This window comes from Balaenoptera borealis, assembly GCF_965194805.1.
Source record: "Balaenoptera borealis genome assembly, chromosome: 15".
Taxonomy (NCBI): Eukaryota; Metazoa; Chordata; class Mammalia; order Artiodactyla; family Balaenopteridae; genus Balaenoptera; species Balaenoptera borealis.
This window is the reverse complement of record NC_138871.1, coordinates 53,232,916-53,251,621: the sequence shown is the minus strand read 5'-3', so window position 1 is coordinate 53,251,621 and position 18,706 is coordinate 53,232,916. Positions and strand designations below refer to the sequence as shown.

Genomic DNA, 18,706 nt, shown 5'->3' with positions numbered 1-18,706 from the left:
TGTATAAATTTTTGGTCATTCACCATCCTCTCACTCTTAATGTCCACAGTGGTTTTTTCAATAAAAAATCCATTTCAATACAGAGATGGCAAAAAGAGATCTGTTGTTTTTGCTACACAGGCTTACAGGCTGTCTTTACCTTGGCAAGATAACCACAGATTCAGGAAACTATTCAGAAATTCAATTTTTTCATTTCACCAAAAGTGATCAGATTCTGACTTAAACATTGAAATAATAGCATAAAATAACTGATAAATGAAAAAGCAAACTTCAATGAAAATACAGGACTAAGGTAGTCAGATTATTATTTTGCTTTATAAGAAAGTCAACAAATGAAAAAAAAAAAAAAGCCCCACAATAATTATAACACCAAAGCAACAAACTGAAGTAACCTAGTACAAATTGAGTATATTCAGTAATAAGGTAAAACAAAAAGTCAGCAGAATTTTTTAGGAAACCAAATGACTTTTCTATCTTCAAGTTTCTTTAAAATAGCATTCTTTTTAAAAAAATCTGGAATAACTGTACATGACTTTAAGAAAAAGTCTTGTTAAAATAGTGTCATTTAATTGCATATTACATCTGAATAGTATCAGAATTGGTCCTTTACTCTTGGCATGCATCTTCCGCACAGTTCTCAAAATCAAAGGTTTTGTGTTTCACAGTCTTTATTTGATTATCATCTACTCAATATTAAACATGCAAATAAATACACTAAAAATTAGGATGTAATAATATTTCACTTAAAAATAGTTCAGTACTGAGCAAGATGTCAGCCCAATTCAAAACTGGGCTGTTCATACTGAACACCTGAATTAGTCATATTTCAAAAACACTAAAAGGGCCAGCTTTAAATAAGCAAAACAGAAGAAAAAAACTCTACCGTGTTTTATATACTAAAACACAGGATGAATGACAAAAATATTTAAAGTTCTAAAATCTTCAATCAGTACTTTAAGGTATTTTAAATACTTTCAATGAATTAGAACTATAGCATAAGAACTTCAAATCAGAACTTTAATTTCTGTTGTAAATGATTACTGGGTAGGAAGAAAGGTATTATTCATACGTTTTGTATAAACTCCTTAAATAATAATAAAATTCTTTTAAATTAAAGTTGTGACTCAATATAAATGATGTTAATATATTCAAATAATTTCTTTTTTTTTTTTTTTTTTGGGCTGCGCCATGTGGCTTGTGGGATCTAAGTTCCCTGACCAGGGATGGAACCCGTGCCCCCTGTAGTGGAAGCACAGAGTGTTAACCACTGGACCACCAGGGAAGTCCCAAATAATTTTGAAATAACACACAAGTCATTGTTTTTCATGGGTATTTCATATTATCACTGCAGAACCACCAGACCTTTGAATTTTTAAAATATTTTTGCATAAAAGTGAGCATTTAAGGCTAACTCTAACATTAAACAAGTTACTGTATCAAATAAATTATTTCCTAACTCATTCAAACTTTGACATGTTTATACTAAATTCTTGAAGTGTGATAAAATTGCTAGGGAAGGGGCTTCCCTGGTGGCGCAGTGGTTGAGAATCTGCCTGCCAATGCAGGGGACACGGGTTCGAGCCCTGGTCTGGGAGGATCCCGCATGCCGCGGAGCAGCTAGGCCCGTGAGCCACAACTACTGAACCTGCGCGTCTGGAGCCTGTGCTCCGCAACGAGAGAGGCCGCGATAGTGAGAGGCCCGCGCACCGTGATGAAGAGTGGCCCCCGCTTGCCACAACTAGAAGAAAGTGCTCGCACAGAAACGAAGACCCACCACAGCCAAAAATAAATTAATAATAAAAAAAAAATTGCTAGGGAAGAAACTGAACTATCACTAATGTATGGTAGAGACACGAAGATTTAAGTTCCCCTCTCATGACAAAGTTCAAATCAATTTTACATTAAATGAACTGAAAAAACCGTTCCTCCTTCTCTGTGGTTGTCCATGCCCAGCACTCCTTGGTCTGTTATCTAAACCAGGAAAAGTACTAAGACAAATGGCTGTCAGGATTGGGAGTATGACATATAAAAATGTCCCCTGACAATTGTTAATCCAGTTGACAAACATTTCTTGAGCACTTACTATTTGATTTCACTCATCATCTCATTCAGTTCTCAGTGGGGAGGGGCAATATAGGGGCAGGGAATTGAGAGGTACAAACTATCACGTACAAAATAAGCTAAAAGGATATACTGTACAACACAGGGAATACAGTGAATATTTTATAATAACTATAAATGGAGTATAATCTTTAAAAATTGTGAATCACTCTACAGTACACCTGTAACATGTAATACTGTACCTCAACTACATTTCAATAAAAGAAATTAATTATCAAAAGAAAGAAAATGTCCACATATGAAATTCACGATAAATTACTAAGAGAAACTAGGAATAGTTACTGTTTCCCTTGAGCTTTAAAGTTTGATTTTTTTCAATTTTAAAATATTAGGAATTTACATATACAGTCAGTTCTGCTATAATGCTTATTTTGAAAATTCGAATTTGTTCCAATTTGATGGCTATATTAAGGAACAATAGGAGTGATTTCGTCTGAGAGAAACACTGAGTGAACACAAAAACTGCACCCAGTTGAACTGAGCAGCATATGAATACACAAAACATGCACATCCCTCAAACATCTACCAGGTAATTAAGACAGTGTCATACTGGCATAAGTACAGACATTAATGGAATAAGAGCTGATCATGTGTTTATGATCAACTGATTTTCAACAGAGGTGCCAAGATCACTCAAAGGGATAAAGGTTTTTTCAACAAATGATGCTAGGACAACTGGGTAGCCACATGCAAAAGAATGAAGTGGGACCCTTACCTCATACCATACACAAAAACTAACACAAGATGGACCAAAGACCCAAATGTAAGAACTAAAATTATAAAACTCTTAGAAGAAAACACAGGAGTAAATCTTTAAGACCTTGGATTTGGCAGTGGATTATTAGATATGACTCTAAGAGCACAAGCAATGAAAGAAAAAAATAAATTAGATTTCATCAAAATTAAAACCTTTTGTGCCTCAAAGGGCACTATCATGAAAGTGAAAAGACAACACACAGAAAGGGAGAAAATATTTGCAAATCATGTATCTGATAAAGGACTTGTATGTAGAATATATAAAGAACACTTACAACTTAGTAATGAAAGACAAATAATTCAAAAATGAGTAAAGGATCTAAAGAGAATATTTCTCCAAGGAAAATATACAACAGCCAATAGGAACATGAAAAGATGCTTGATCTCATTGGTCAGTAGGGAAATGCAAATAAAAAACACAGAGATAACACTTCACACCCATAAGGATGGCAATAATCAAAAAGATAATAACAACTGTTGGTGAGAATGTAGGGGAATTGGAGTCCTCACACACTGCTGTGGACATGTAAAATGGTACAGCCACATTAGAAAAGTCTGGCAGTTGTTCAAATGATTAAAAGTAGAGTTACCATATGACCCAACAATTCCACTCCTCAGCATATACTCAAGTGAAATGAAAACATATATCCACACAAAAACCTGTACACAGATGCTTACAGCAACTTATAATAGCAAAAAGTGAAAACAATCTAGATGTCCATCAATTGATGAATGGATAAACAAAATGTGGTACATATCCATCCATATTATTCAGCCGTAGAAAGGAATAATGTACTGATACACGTTACAACATGAATGAACCTTGAAAACGTCATGCTAAACAAAAAAAGCCAATCACAAAAGATCACATATTATATGATTCCATTTTTATGAAATGTCCAAAATAGGCAAATCTACAGACAGTAAATAGATTAGTGGTTGCTTAGGGCTAGGGGAGGGGGAGTAAGGAAGTGACAGGTAAAGGACATGGAGTTTCTTTTTGAGGTGATGAAAATATTCTAAAACTGACTGTAATGATTATTGTACATATCTGTGAATATAATAAAAACTATTGAATTGTACACTTTATATAGGTGACATATATGGTGTTTGAACTATATCTCAATACTGTTTAAAAACCCATCTCCCAGCTATCTCAGTTCCCTTCACGTATATGAGCCACACCTTCCACATCTGTCTTAGCTTTCCAACAACCCTCCTTCATAATAACTTACAAGAGGCAACCCTTCCCACATTTACTTCCAAAAGCAAATTTCAGGTTTTGTCCAAGGAAAAGTGCCGTATTTATTATAATATTTATGCAATTCTTAACCATTTAACATGTATTAAACTGTCCTGCCATTTTTATTAAGTTCCTACCTTTTTTAATGTGTTACTGACGAAGTTTTTGAGTGTTATGCCCCATCCCATTTTTCCCATAAGTTCAGTGTTTCTTATTGCCCAGTTTTGCATAACGCAAGGATTTTTAGGAATGCATATGCCATCTTATAGCAGAACTGACTATAGAATCAGATGACAGTATCTCCCCCAAGTACACCATTAATGCTATCATCAGAAACAGAATTCAAAGCTGGATAAATCACCAATCCAAACCAATAAGGTTTCAACTGATTTTCACTGTTTAAAAATGTCAAACTAAAATACTAAAAGAAATTAATGCCATTTGGGATACTATGGTAACAATGTGGGAAAAAGTGTTCAATGTGACACTTTTGTTTTCTTGAGACTTTATGAACACTAGAAGATGGTTCTGAAGGGGAACAAACAAACATTTCAAAAGGAAAAAGTCAGTAATTTATGGAGCCTAGTTACCCAGCAAGCATCCTCTGCTCCACTTGGGCTGTTCTCTTCCAAATCACACAAAAATACCATGTTCATTTCAGTTTCTATAGTTTCATTCATCCCGCTAGCGCGGGGTGCCTCCCCTTCCCCCTTAAGTCTTACCAGATCTCTTACTCCTGATCCAAGTCCTTCATAGATCATCCCCCCATCCAGCTCATTCTTCAGTGGTCTCCTACCCTACTGAGTTCCTAAAACTTCATTGTTTGAGTTACACAAATTTAGTCTTATGTTTTTGTTCATCTCATCCTTGCCCCTTGAATGTCCAAGATCCTCATGGAGAGAAGCACAGCTAATACATCAGACTCCACACAGAGTTTGCATAACATAGAGCACAGAGTTAAGGGCTCAAGAAGTTTTTGCTGCTGGGTGATAAACAAGGCAAAATCATGGGCACCAAATAACTTTCTAGTTTTCTTTTATAACTCAACCATTTCTGATACAAATAATTTCACTGCCTTTCAAGAAGCTAAAATTTTAACTTAACGATGCTGAAAATACATACTAAGGGAATAAAATCCTGTAAAAGCTGCACTCGGATGTCTCACCACAAAAGAGGCTGAACAAGAAACTATAGTTGTTCCAATAAACATTTTTAGATGGTGAACCCCAATTCTACATTATAAGATGTACGGAAGCAATTTGATCTGCAGCAATTTTATCACAGTGATAAATCACCCCCGAGGAGTGGTTTTCAAAGTTTTCTTTTGGTAACAGAAACCTTTTTTCAAGCAAAAGGCTAAGTGGAATTCTACCATACAAAAAAAAAAAAAAAAAAGCAGAGCTGATCTTGCTAACGTGGAGGGAGAGGCCTATAGTTCTGCCTGCTTGGGTCCCCCTCAAGTGCATGCCACCCTTCCCTGGCCCCAGTCCCCAGCTGCAGTGGGCCCTTACAGCATCACCAAGAACGATACAGTGCTGAGAAACACTCAAGGAACAATCAGCAAGCTGCCATGAATAGAAAAGTACCTCGTTAATTTTTTTTTAAATTTCAAACATCACTAGAATATAAAATTAAAACTTACCCATTTCTACTGAAAACTCTTAGCCATGCTTTGAAGTTTGGTCCTAACAAACATAAACAAGGTACAGTAGTAAAAGTGGACAAAGTAACTGCGAGTAAAAATGTTTCCAACGCCAACCTAGAAAAAAAACACTGTATTAATTTTTTTTAAAGTGTTAAAGGTGCATGTACACATACATGCATAATCTTTTTTACTTAAATAGATTTAGTATAAAACTATTTTCTTACACTTAGAAAGGTAACATGAGTCTTACCAAAACGATGACTATAAGAAATGTTACTACCAAAATGCAAGCTATAAAAAACAATCTAGCAAATATTTGGCTTTGATGATAGAGTTCAGAAGTGTTAAATGCCATACGATACTGAGACTGTCCATTGCAAGAAAACCCATTTCTAGATCATTAACTTTTTCCTCAATAGTCTCTGGAACTTTCTCTGCAATCCGTGGTTCAAATTTAGCTTATATCGGAACCACTTGGAGAACTAGGTAAATTTGTTTCTGACTAAGGACTGAGAATTTGCATTTCGATAAAATGCTGATGTTGTAGGTTTTAGAACCACACTTGGAAACCCACTGCTCCAGACATTCATTCTACTCTAAAATGGATTACAGAGAAATTATCATTTCCCATTACAAAGGTCTTGTCCTCCCAACTCTAGAAAATAATTACCTGTTAATCTAGTATGTGTATATATAACCAGGTATATATATATATGTAAAACTATATATATAGCTATGTGTGTGTGTGTGTGTATATATGTATTGCATCACTCATTTCAACATGATCATTTATCACTGCTAAACTGAACTTTCCCAAACTATAATGGAACATTATATAAGACATATTAATGAATTTGGCTTTCACTAATTCAAAATTGTTCAGTTTTGAAAAGGTGTTGAGTTAAATTTTACCTTTAAACTATAAACATTAGCTTTTACGTAATTAAATACAAGAATCTATTGACTTTTCTTAAGAAAACAAACTCTTTTCAAGCACTTCAGAATCACATTTACTATTTATAACTAATTTATATGTATCATTATAGTCAGTTTCCTTAGAGGTTCTAAGGGCCACACACCTATTGGTATATGACAGTTTCTCATCTACCTCCCCCTTTAAGCAACTGTGTGACAAAAGGCTATGTAATAGAAGCATTTAATGAATTAAGTTATTCCATTGTCTTTTAAAAAAATAACACTGCCAAGGGCAATGATGTCAGTATCTTTCTGTGATCCACTGATTAAACACACCATGTTTTTTCTCTAATCACCAATAGAATTAGCACTTGGTTTAATAAATGACCGTTTTAAAATATAGTTGGCTTAAGGTAAAAAACTTCAGACTTACTCTATTAGTGGTGCTCCATATAGAACAAAAATTACATGAAAGGAGAAACAAGACATAAGAAAGTAGATACAGCATTTCAAAAATCTGGTTACCTAAAAAAGAAATGAATAACTTAAAGAATCAAGAGAATGACTAAAGGACAGCAAACGCTTTGATTTTATCTACAAGTATAACTTAGTCCTATAATGTGTGAAACAGCTGAATATTCTTTGGATCTGCTCCTGAAGTCAGATCACATGTTCTTTGCACAGCACTGTAAAAAAGCCACAAGACAAAAATCGACCCCCATGTTCCACTCACCTAACCAACAGTAGAATCAGAAAATGTTTTTGTTTCTATGCTAAGTATTGAACTATGTTGTTAATCAGTATTTATGAAATATTTACCAATAAGTGTGCTAGGATACAAAAAAACACAAACACAGTCCTTCTTGTGTGATGATACATGAAATATTTATAGAAAATAATGATTATAATAATTTTTTTTCATTTTAAAACAAAATTCCTAGGAAAATTGGACCAAAAAAAAGCACAATATTAAATAATTCCCCAAATCATATTCATGTTACTGTATGATCCACATAAAAAAAGGCCTGCATGTCTGCAAATCAGTGTGTGGGACCTACTTGATTTCGAGCTCAAGATCTAATAATAAAACACACAATGAGTGTTTTAAATCATAGGGCAGTAAATGTGTTTTAAATTACCTAATAAAGAACATACACATAGTATTGAATAATGTTATGTGAGGACTTTATTAATTTTAATAATAGTCAAGTGTTACACTGTAGTGAATATTCCAGAAAATAGATTCCAATGTCTGAAAACTTCAACTACTATTTAGTCAAGGAAGGCCAAGCTTGAAACAAGAGCTTATTTTGTAATTTCTGAAAAACCCATTGTGTCTTTCAGAAATGCAAAAGATGAATGAAAATAAACTGAAATGTCTTATAAAGTAAGATTTAAAGGTGTGATTGCTACATTTATATTTATATATATTGCTACATTGAAGATATATTTATCTTCAATGATGACATAAAACATGACTATATAGGTTCACAATGCTATGATATTCAATTAATACATGGCAAGAATCTATCAAACATTGTGGACAGTCTTCCAGCAAGCAATAGGCTACTGACTAGAAAAAAAAAAAAAATCAGCTTCTTTATTCACTGTAAATAACCCAATAAGTACTTGACTAATACTTTATCCATCCAGTAAAAAAAACATTACCTACATCGAAAAATCAGTTGTCAAGAAATAAGCCTTACCTTGTATGATAATGAACTTCTTTTAGAAGATGCATTTGGTTTCACTACTAAATACAATACTAAATTGACGGCAGTTACAGAAACAGAACAGATGCACAACCATGTCAAGTGTGTTTCCAGTACTGAGAAGTTCTCCAAGAAGAATGATGGAATGAAGATGCTTAGGATAATTGAAAATATGCATAATAGATGGACATACAGTAGTCTCTTGATGTCAGTATCTTTCATGGTGTTTTCTTGAGTGGCTATCTAATGAAAAACAAATTAAGAAAAGAGCATAGGCAATAATGACTTTTCCCATTGTCCTAAATGCTCCAACGTCTAAAAACAAGACATGAACCAAAGTCAATTTTCTATGGGCAATAATGTCTTAGTGTTAGAATATAGGAAGATGCATATGTGTAAAAACTAATAGACTAATATAGTATAAACAGCTTTCAGCCTGAAAAAGGACAAATTTACTAATTTCTTAAATATTTGTGTCTAGTTCTGTAAAACAGTCATGTGCTAGGACTAATTAAGTGATTCGGTTTTTTTTCTTTTTGCCAAAATCAGAGGTGAAAACAAACAGCATGTGTTAATGATTTGCCCTGTTGGAAACATAAGCTATGCTTTCTAGAAACCCCATAATACAATTTGGCAGAACTGCTAGCATTTTTTATCATTATGGACCCTTATCTAACATCACAGTAGTTCACATTTTCTAACAAATGCCAAGTAACACCAGGTACACACTGGAATACTCAAATGGTGGCCAGTGTTACCAAGAAGCTTCAAAGAACATTATGCTAAACTAAGGAGTCCCAGTGCTGCAAAAATACCAAAATGACAATGTCAGTTACAGCTGCCAGATTCCAATCAAAAGCAGAACATGAATGGAAGGTGGAAAAATATTTACGTTCTGTCTCTCTCTCTCTCTCTATATATAAAACATGTTATTTTATATATGTATTTACAAATTACCTAACAGATAGCTTATACATAGTATTGACTAATGTTAAGTAATGACTTTATTAAAGTAGTAGTCCACATGTTACACTGTGGTTAATATTCCAGAAAAAAAAAAAATATATATATATGTGTATATTTTATAGACACACACAGGGCGCCCACTGGGGCAAAGGGGCGAATCCACGCCTTATACTAACACTCTCCTCGTTTAATTCACACTGTATTTTTACAAGGCAAACACTTTACTGATAAGGAAACAGGCTAAGACAGATTAGGAAACACTCCAAGGTCCCAACCTCCCAAGTGCTAAAGCCATTTCAAAACCTAGCCTCTTTGATACAAAGATACGCACTAGGGGGTCGAGAAAAGAATGCATGGCAGGAAAGGAGAAAGGAAATGTTTCTCACAGGTCCTAGCCTCAGCTGAGGGGCTGGGAAGGGAATCCAGAATATATTCTCTCAATAGACACACCTTCAGATATTTTTCTGGGCCACCCTCAGAATCGCAACTGACAGAAGCAGATCTGGACCTAAGACAGTGAGTGGTACCCAAAGTCGGATGCTTGCTGAATGACTGAATGAATGAATGAACGAACGAAGAGTTGGTCCAGTGTTGCCCCTCCTGAGAAACCAGCCCTGTGTTAGGCCCTGGCGAGCCCAGGAGGACTCCCGTCAGGTGCCTCCTCGGGTGGCCAGGGCCCCGGCCTCCACGGTCTGACCTGGCCCGAGTCCTCAAGCCTTGCATCGGGAGAGAAGGCTCTTCTGAGCGGCTCCTAGAGGAGCCTTCGCGGGAATCGCGGACCTTAACCTGCGGCTCCAGCCCAAAGTGGGTAGCTCCGAACTCTGCCCAAGCCTCAGCCGACGGGAGTGTGGGCAACGAGGGACGAATTGAGAAGCATAATCAAAGAGCACAAGCGTGGACATCGAGAGAAAAGAAGAGACAGACACAGAAAGTCGGATCCGAAAGAGGCCAGTCCATTCGGGCAGCCCCTGGGTCACGCAGGAAGGGCGGCGCTGGAGGGGCCGGCAGGCGCGGACCAGCCGGGGGCAGAGATTCCCGGCCAGTTGGGCAGCTGGCGGAAGTGGCTTGCAGCGCCGGGAGGCTCGCGCTGGGCTTACCTAACTCTCCCGCCCGCGGAAGAGAACGGAAGGTTACCACCTCCTACCATCAGGCGTGACTCGGAATCCTGTGCCTCGCGCAGGCGCAGGCCTGTGGGAAGGAGACCCAAGGCCTCACAGCCAATCGCAGAAGTGGAGAGGCGGGCCAAAAAGGCAGCCCCGCCTCCCCACTCGCGTTTATTCCTCCCGCGGCTTTCCAGGTGTAGGATAGGCGGGGCGGAGGGCGGAAGGGCCGGAAGTGGATTTTCGTAACCCGGAAGGGGAGTGCTTCTCTGGCTGTTTTGTTAACGTCTTCCAGCTGCCTCTTGTCCTGCGGCTGAGGGAATCGTTGCGGAAGGATGGTGTGCGAAAAATGTGAGTTAAGGAGACTTTTCTGCGGGAGAAGGAGGCTGGGAGAACCTAACTGGAGTTCCCCGGGAACTCTGCTCTTTCTTTGTTTTTCCTTCGGCCACAGGTCCTTGATTCTAGCCTCTGTCCTCCTATCCTGCCCTTTGACCATTCCTGCACTCCCCAACGACCGTATCGTCCTGTATTTGCATTCAGAGTGGTCTCAGTTTTGCGCCTCTTTGTCTATTTCCGTTGCTTCCCATCAACCCCGGGTATCATCCTGTACTGCTTCTTGACGGGCTTCCTCCCTTCACAAACCCGCCGGATTGGAATGGATCTTAAAAGTCACTTCCACAGCATTTGGGGTTGCTGGATTTAGCAAATAAAAGTACCGGACGCCCAGTTAAATTTGAATGTCAGGAAAACAACAAATAATTTTTAGTGTAAGTATGTCCTGTGCAATATTTGAGACTTGGCTCTGTTTGCTGCTCCTCACTACTGTAAGTGCTTTGTCCCAAACTATGCACTTTTAGGACACTCTTTACCAAAAAAAAAAAAAAAAAAAAAAAAAAGTATTATTGTTTATATGAAATTTAAATCTAACTGGGTGTCCTGTATTTTATCTAACAAACCTAAGTCAGTATCCCATCCAATGGCTTAAATGCTCTTTGCATGAATGCATAGAGGATTGAGGCACAGGAGTAGGAGAATCTCACCACCTTCAAAGCAGTTTGTGTAGATTTCACTGGCTTTTAGAAAAGTCTTTCCTCCTTATAGTTGCCATTCAGTGATTCTAATGCCAACCCTTGAGATTTCTAGAAAATATCTTATAATTTTTTGACCTCACAAACTGATTATGTGTTTTAAAAGAGCTATCATATCCCCAAATCCCTTTTTCCTACAGCTAGATATGTCTGACTCTTCTGTGACAATTTCAAGTCCTCTTATCCTGATAATTATCTAATTAACGTGATCCACTTTGTTTATATCCCTATAGTATATAAAACTTTGAACACAGATGCCCTTGAGTTTGAATCACAGTTTTTATATTAAGTGAAAGAATGACCATGGATGGTTACTTGAATAAATTCTCAGGGTGCAGAGAATAATTTGGGATTTCTATATTTGGAACCTGGCATTCAGGAGGACCCTCCTCAATGAGGCCTCAGCTTACCTTTTTAACTGCATTTTCACTGACCCTTACCCTTTTCACTTCAGCCAAACCAAACAATTATTTTGCCCATATGTACCCTGAGTTTTCAGTGCCTTTCCGCAGGATGTGTCCCTTATCCAGTTTACCTTCATCCTCTTTTCTCCTCTTTCTTCACAGTCTCATTGCCACTAACCCTCTCTATTGCCTTCCCCACAAAGCTTCACTGGATTTCCCTAGCCAAGGTTATTTCTTCCTCCATGGAATTTCTCCTAGTACTTGAGCTCTCAATTGTCATACTATTTACTTTCCAGCTTATATTTTAGTTGAATAATTCTTAACTTTTTTTTTTTTTTTGGTTCTCTGAGCCCTTTGAGAATGTGATGAAAGCTGTAGACTTAACATAATCTATTAAAAAATGGATATACAAAAGGTTTGTGTACAATTTAATCTTGTTCATATATCTCCTAAGGTCTACCTGTGAAACTCAGGTTAAGGACTACTATTAGAGAAATCAGTGTGCTATAAATTCCTTGAAATCTAGAGCTTTATCTAATTCATTTTATTTTTATCTGTACTTTGTACACTGGCTTATACATCAGAGATGCTTAGTAAATATTTATGGAATGAATAGATGTATCAGATTTGTTTAAAGGCTACATGTACAGAGGAAGCCTATTATAAGCCATACTATTATCCACAAATTTTACTGAAGAATCAGTTATCCATTGCCCACAGTTAATATCTTAAGTCTCAGTTCACTGGCCCTGACCCCAGCATTAACAGGCTTGTACGTAATATGACTGGCGATGCCATTGGGAACTTTAGGCACAATGTAGTGTATTTATTAAATAGTAAACACTAATCCCCCTTACTTTTACTGTCTTGTTACAACAGGTGAAAAGAAACTTGGTACTGTTATCACTCCAGATACATGGAAAGATGGTGCAAGGAATACCACAGGTATTTTTCCTTTTAGAACATGGAAACTGAATCAGATACTTCCTGTGAATAATGTTTTCACTTTTACATTATTTGTAAAATATGTTGTTATGTGTACAATGTATTTTATCTGTTAAACATTAAGGAATACTAGATACCCCAACAATTTAATATCTTTTCTATTTAGTTCTCTCAGTGACATGTCAGGGTTCCTAATTTGATAGGCAGGAGATAGCAAAATATTTAAATGATTTTTAAGCAATGAGTATATCACAGTAATTGATTTGATTCAGCTTAATTAGGGTTAGTATTGAAAGCCCCCTCTCCTCACCTGATTTTTATATTCTTGAACAAATTATTTAAATGTTTTCACTTTCATAATCATTAAATACAGTGAAGATGTTTTCAAAGGGAAGAAAAAGAAACATTTTTACTGTATTCAAGATCAATGGCACCAAAGTAGCGGCATCTAGATTTTACATTAGATAGAGTAAATATAGACCCATTCCTAAAGTCCTACTTTGAGTCTGAGAAATAAAATGATTGCCTTTTATCCAAATTTTTATTTTCCTAGTAAATAATTGTGTTTTTTTTTTTAAGTAGTGTCTTTGAAACCTGGCTACTAAATGAAATTTTTTTAAAATTTTGATATAGGCTAGTCTATTGGTAGGAGGTCAAAAAATGAACTTTCTAACTAATTGTTAAGTGTTTCATGTATGTGTCATGTGTGAAATGTGTAGACGTAACACACTAAAATACATGTATATTTCAATGCAGAAAGTGGTGGAAGAAAGCTGAATGAAAATAAAGCTTTGACCTCAAAAAAAGCAAGGTAGGTATAAGAGCATCTATAAAGCAGTCATATAAATTTCCACTCTTTTTAATATTAAGTGTATTGGAATGAATTTGTTTTGCCTCATTCTGTTGTGATAAAACATAGAGTTAGATAGTTCCAAGCATGCATAACCAAGCTGTCTGTTATAACCTGCTGATTTCACCCTGTTCATTTTTACTGTATCAATATATAAAGATATTATATATTATTTTTATAATTTCACCAGAAAGCATGACTTATTTTTTCTAGTTCTTAATTTTCCTGCAAATCAGAGGCCGCAGAGAAATGTGGACAGGTCATGAGCTCTGGAGTCAGACCTAAATTTGAATCTAGATTTTGTTACTGTCTAGCTCTGTAACCTTAAGCAAGTTAAACCAGTTCTTAACTTTTCTGAACGTTACTTTTTTACCTAGGAATGGAGATAAAAATGTCTCCCACCATAAAAACGATTTTTGACACCATGCTCTGTTATATCCAGTCTTAAAAATTCCATGAATCCTTCCAGCTGCCATCCCATTTCCTTGCGTCCTTTTACAGAAAAAGTTTTCAAAAGCCTTATCTAAATAGTACTTTCTCATTGTCCTTAAGTTCTATTCACTCCTTCAGCCACTCTAGTCAGGCCTCCATCTCCACCACACTCCTAAACCTACTCTTGTCAAGATCACACGTGACCTTTAAAACTGATGGCTACTTCTCTGTTCTTACCTTACTTAACCTTTCGAAAACTCTCTCTTTTTTGCAACCCTTTATTCTCTTGGCTTTGAGATACTACACTCTCCTTTCCTCTTAACTCACTAGCTGTTCCTTCTCAATTGAGTGCTTCTGGTCTCAATCCTAGACCTGTTTTTTTTCTATTTATAAATTTATGATCTCTCCTCAAGTGACTTTAGTCCAATGGCTTTAAATTCAAACTGTATGTTAATGAATTCCACATGTATATCTCAGTCCTGACTTTTCTGAGCTCCAAACATATATCCAGTTGCTTCCTTGACTTTTCCAATTTGATGTCTGACAGGCAACCTCTTTTTCCTTCAGTCAAATCATAGTCTTCTCATCATTGCTCTATGGTCCGAGCTAGCTGTGCAAAACTGGAATCCCTCACTGATTTCTTAATTTCCCTCACTTCCCATATCCACCAGCGAGTTCTTTGGCTGTACTACCAAAATATAGCCTGAATACACCTGCTTCTGTTCATCTCACTGCTATTACCCTCTTCTAAACCATCATTGTTTCTTACTTGGGTATTCTAATAACTTTGTCTCCCTGCTTCCTCTCTGGTTCCCTATAGTTCATTCTCTTAATAACCAGGGTGGTCCTTTAAAGGGCATGTAACTCCTTTGCTCAAAACCTTGCATTGGTTTTCTTTTTACATTGAATAAAAGCTAGGTCCCATACCATGTTCTTACAGGGTCTTCTGTGATCTGGCCCCTCCTACCTCTCTCACTTCCTATTGTGCCAACTCCTGCATCAGATATGCCAAGCCCACTCCCATTGGAAGAGGTTTGTGCTTACTACTGCCTCTTCCTAGAATGCATCGCTAAGAGCTTACATAGCTGGCTCTTTCTTGTTACTTGGGTCTCAGCTGAAATGTCACCTCCTCAGAGAGGTCCCTAACCAGCATCTAAACTAATGTCTTCCTTCCTTCCCCTCATGTCCACCACAGTATCCTCTCTGAATTTTCTCTACAACAGGTATTACTATCCTAAAAGTGTGGTTGTTTTCTTATTACCTGTCTCCTCTCACTAGAATGTCAGCTTGATGAGGGCAGAGGCTTTGTCTGTCAAGTTCATCTTTGGTATTTAATAATAATAATAAAGCTTTTAATACGTAAAGTGCCCGACACATAAAGGTGCTTATTAAATAGTGGGTATAAAATAGCATGATAGACTTAAACTTCAGTGCATTGTCACATTATGTACTGTTGACTGACTTATTGATGTCTTCTAAGACCATGCAGTTATTATTGACCAAGTTGTTATTTTTTACAGAGTGTATAGTTTTAAGTACTTCCAGTTCCTTTATGCTCCCAAACTTACTTCAGTGTCATTAATAAGTAGCTATTACTTTTGGGTATTTTAAATATCTCACTTTGGAAAGTGTACGTAAGATTTCTGAGACATTAAAATGTACATTTTAGAATAAAATATGGTTTTAAGAAAAAGTAATCTCTAGACATGTAGGTCCAAACACATTGAGCTTATTATTAAAAGGAAGAATAGTGTCCACTCTTAACTTCTCTTGTGGGAAGTAAAGTGACATTCTTTTGGATTTGGAAAAATTAACCTTTAAAAATGAGCTGTTGTATCATACCCAAGAGAAGAAACCAGGTCTAGGACAGTGTTGGTATTCAGTATATGAGTACGGTTACAAAAAGTTATTGCCAATTTAATGGGAAGTATTTCCTCTAAAGTTATATTGCCCTCCAGTCACTGTAAGGTCACTTTTTTTAGTAGAAACTTTTTTATCCAAAGGGATTGCATCAGTTAATTGAAAATGTCAGTTAAAGTGGGCAATCATTAAAAGATACACATACCTTATTTTAAGTCAAAGCACGTAACTGTACATGCATTCATCAGTCATTTGGCACTGAGACAAGGCTTTTTGAATGAGTCTACTTTATAATTTTCCTTACATAAATCATAACCAGAATATATATTTCCAGTATCTTTAAGGTAGAGCAAGAACTGACACTTGTAAAGTACCAAGTCCTTCCACTTAGGGTTTTTCCTCAATTTTTAAGTTTTCTTACCCATGCCTAATTCCATAGCAGTTTTAATGATTCACACTTACCTGGTCATCCTAAAGTATTCACTTAGTTTTTAATAGAATCAATCACTCTTTTTGTACTCTCATTTCATGAGTTTCCATAATATTTAATTATATCACATGAATAGATTGACAAATACAACTGTTATAAACAGGTTTGGGATTAAGTACAGCTGACTCTTTACAAGCATACAGCTTACATGGGAGGGGCAGAAGTGTGGAGACATATTAAGAGAGTAGCCAGTTAGAAGAGTGCTATGCCTATCAATTGTAGAGCTTGATAGAGGGAACAGAGAGCTTGAATTAATCACATTTGTTACTTAAGTGAGGTTATTTAAGAGTATTTCTATTGTACATTTTTCTTTCTTTAAAAAAAAAATCTCTAGATTTGATCCATATGGAAAGAATAAGTTCTCCACTTGCAGAATTTGTAAAAGTTCTGTGCACCAGCCAGGTTCTCATTACTGCCAGGGCTGTGCCTACAAAAAGGGTAAGTTTCCTTTAATACCATTTTTGAATTCATATCAAACCTACTTCTTTTGATACTGATTTGGATAACATAGTAAAGGAGTAGCCCTTCATAAATTAGTCAAATGGTCTTTTTTCTAAGGCAAAAATAAACTTAGAACTTGTCATAGTTAAAAGTATATATTTTCTTTTTTTCTTTTCTGATGCTGTTAAATTATGTTTTAAGCTTCAGGAGTGACTTAAATAAACCAAATAGTTTGTATTGGTTAGCTATTTGATTAGTATTATTGTTATTAACATTTGATTACTTACATGAGTTTTTTGTTTGTTTGTTTTAGGCATCTGCTCTATGTGTGGAAAAAAGGTTTTGGATACCAAAAACTACAAGCAAACGTCTGTCTAGATGTATTGAAGTTTCTGGCTTTCCGTATGATTTTACTTTTTGCTTGAATTTTCAAGGCATAATATAGATGTTCAAGTTACAAAATAACATGTCTTAAGACAAGTTTAAACCAGGGAAGTAGATTGGTATTCATTTTTTTGCTCTCAAGAAGTTCTGAACAGCAGCAGTGTAACTAGTTTTCTGCCTTAAGTTTTTATTTTCCTTACAAACATCTTATTGAACTGGAATAAGTGACAAATTTAACGCAAAAATATTTTCCCAGTTCTGTATGCACTTTTTATTTATCATTACTCATGTAATTTTTATTATCCTTTCCCTCTACTTTATAGATATTGCAAAAGTGTGAGAAGGAGGTTATTGATATTTGGCTTTGAACTTGGCATCCAGATTTGGAATTCTTCCCTCATTCCCTTTTGGTTGCATAGTTCTTAGGATCAGCAGTCCCTTAATTAATTGCAGCTTCATAAGGCATTTAAATATCTGAGATCATTATTGCTAAATAGTTCCTTAAGTAATTAGCCCAGGCCCAAATCAAACAAAAGTTGTATTTATGTTATTTTTTATTTGTTCTTGAAGCCAAAGTGCCAATACCTTTCATATGAGAATGGGGACGCAAGAAACACCCCACATAAATCCAAATGAATACACTGGTTTTCAGAAAAACACACATTACACATATTACCTTGAACTCAGACCATCATGAAAGCCAGGAGAACAGTGTGCATCCATGATGATGTGTAACGAATGAATCACCATTCCTTGGGAAAGCGCTTTGAAGCAGAAACCTAACTCTTTTTAACCTCCTCCTCTTCTCCTTCCCCCACCAAAAATAAATAGACTAAGCAAACATTTTGACTCTTTTTTTAAGTATATATATAACATAGACTGCTGAAAGACTACTTTGAGGTTTCCGTTTTTTTTTTTAATTGAAGTAAAGTTGATTTATAACGTGTTAATTTCTGCTGTACAACAAAGTGATTCAGTTATATATATATATATACCTTCTTTTTAAAATTCTTTTCCTTTATGGTCTATCACAAGATATTGAATACAGTTCCCTGTGCTATGCAGTAGGACCTTGTTGTTTATCCATTCTATATATAATGGTTTGCATCTGCTAACCCCAAAATCCCAATCCATCTCCCTCCCCACCCCGCCCACATTGTTTCTGTTTCTTAGATAGGCTCATTTGTGTCATATTTTAGATTCTACATATGAGTGATATATGGTATTTGTCTTTCTCTTTCTGGTTTATTTCTCTTAGTATGATAATCTCTAAGTCCATCCATGTTGCTGCAAACGGCATTATTTCATTCTTTTTTATGGCTGAGTAATATTCCATTGTATATACGTACCACAT

General features: G+C 36.0%; 2 protein-coding genes across 8 annotated transcripts in view; one reads left to right on the top strand and one right to left on the bottom strand.

Annotated features, from left to right (window-relative positions):
* Positions 1 to 10,420, bottom strand: part of PIGF (phosphatidylinositol glycan anchor biosynthesis class F) — a 39,704-nt gene extending 29,284 nt beyond the window's left edge. Inside the window, exons 1-4 of one of the 6 annotated variants that reach the window (XR_014235125.1) lie at positions 9,809 to 10,414; positions 8,387 to 8,635; positions 7,114 to 7,205; positions 5,763 to 5,879 (exon numbers count right to left, since the gene is read on the bottom strand). Coding sequence is in view for 5 of the 6 variants with exons in the window: in XM_082358309.1 (XP_082214435.1) it covers positions 5,763 to 5,879; positions 7,114 to 7,205; positions 8,387 to 8,635; positions 9,809 to 10,081 (731 nt within the window). In the remaining variant the exon portion in view is untranslated. Of the gene's footprint in view, positions 1 to 5,762; positions 5,880 to 7,113; positions 7,206 to 8,386; positions 8,636 to 9,808 lie in introns of all 6 variants that reach the window. The other 5 variants (XM_082358309.1, XM_082358310.1, XM_082358312.1 and 2 more) reach the window with 5 other exon arrangements.
* Positions 10,421 to 10,502: 82 nt separating this feature from the next.
* On the top strand, positions 10,503 to 18,193 carry CRIPT (CXXC repeat containing interactor of PDZ3 domain). Of its 2 annotated transcripts, XM_082358372.1 has the most exons (5): positions 10,656 to 10,809; positions 12,830 to 12,895; positions 13,652 to 13,706; positions 16,862 to 16,965; positions 17,282 to 18,193. In XM_082358372.1, the coding sequence occupies exons 1-5, from the start codon at positions 10,794 to 10,796 to the stop codon at positions 17,344 to 17,346; spliced, it is 306 nt and encodes a 101-aa protein (XP_082214498.1). In that variant the 5' UTR covers positions 10,656 to 10,793; the 3' UTR covers positions 17,347 to 18,193. The 2 variants fall into 2 exon arrangements, with proteins under 2 accessions (XP_082214499.1, XP_082214498.1); XM_082358373.1 differs by lacking the exon at positions 16,862 to 16,965 and having other exon boundaries at positions 10,503 to 10,809.
* The last annotated feature ends 513 nt before the right edge of the window (positions 18,194 to 18,706 follow it).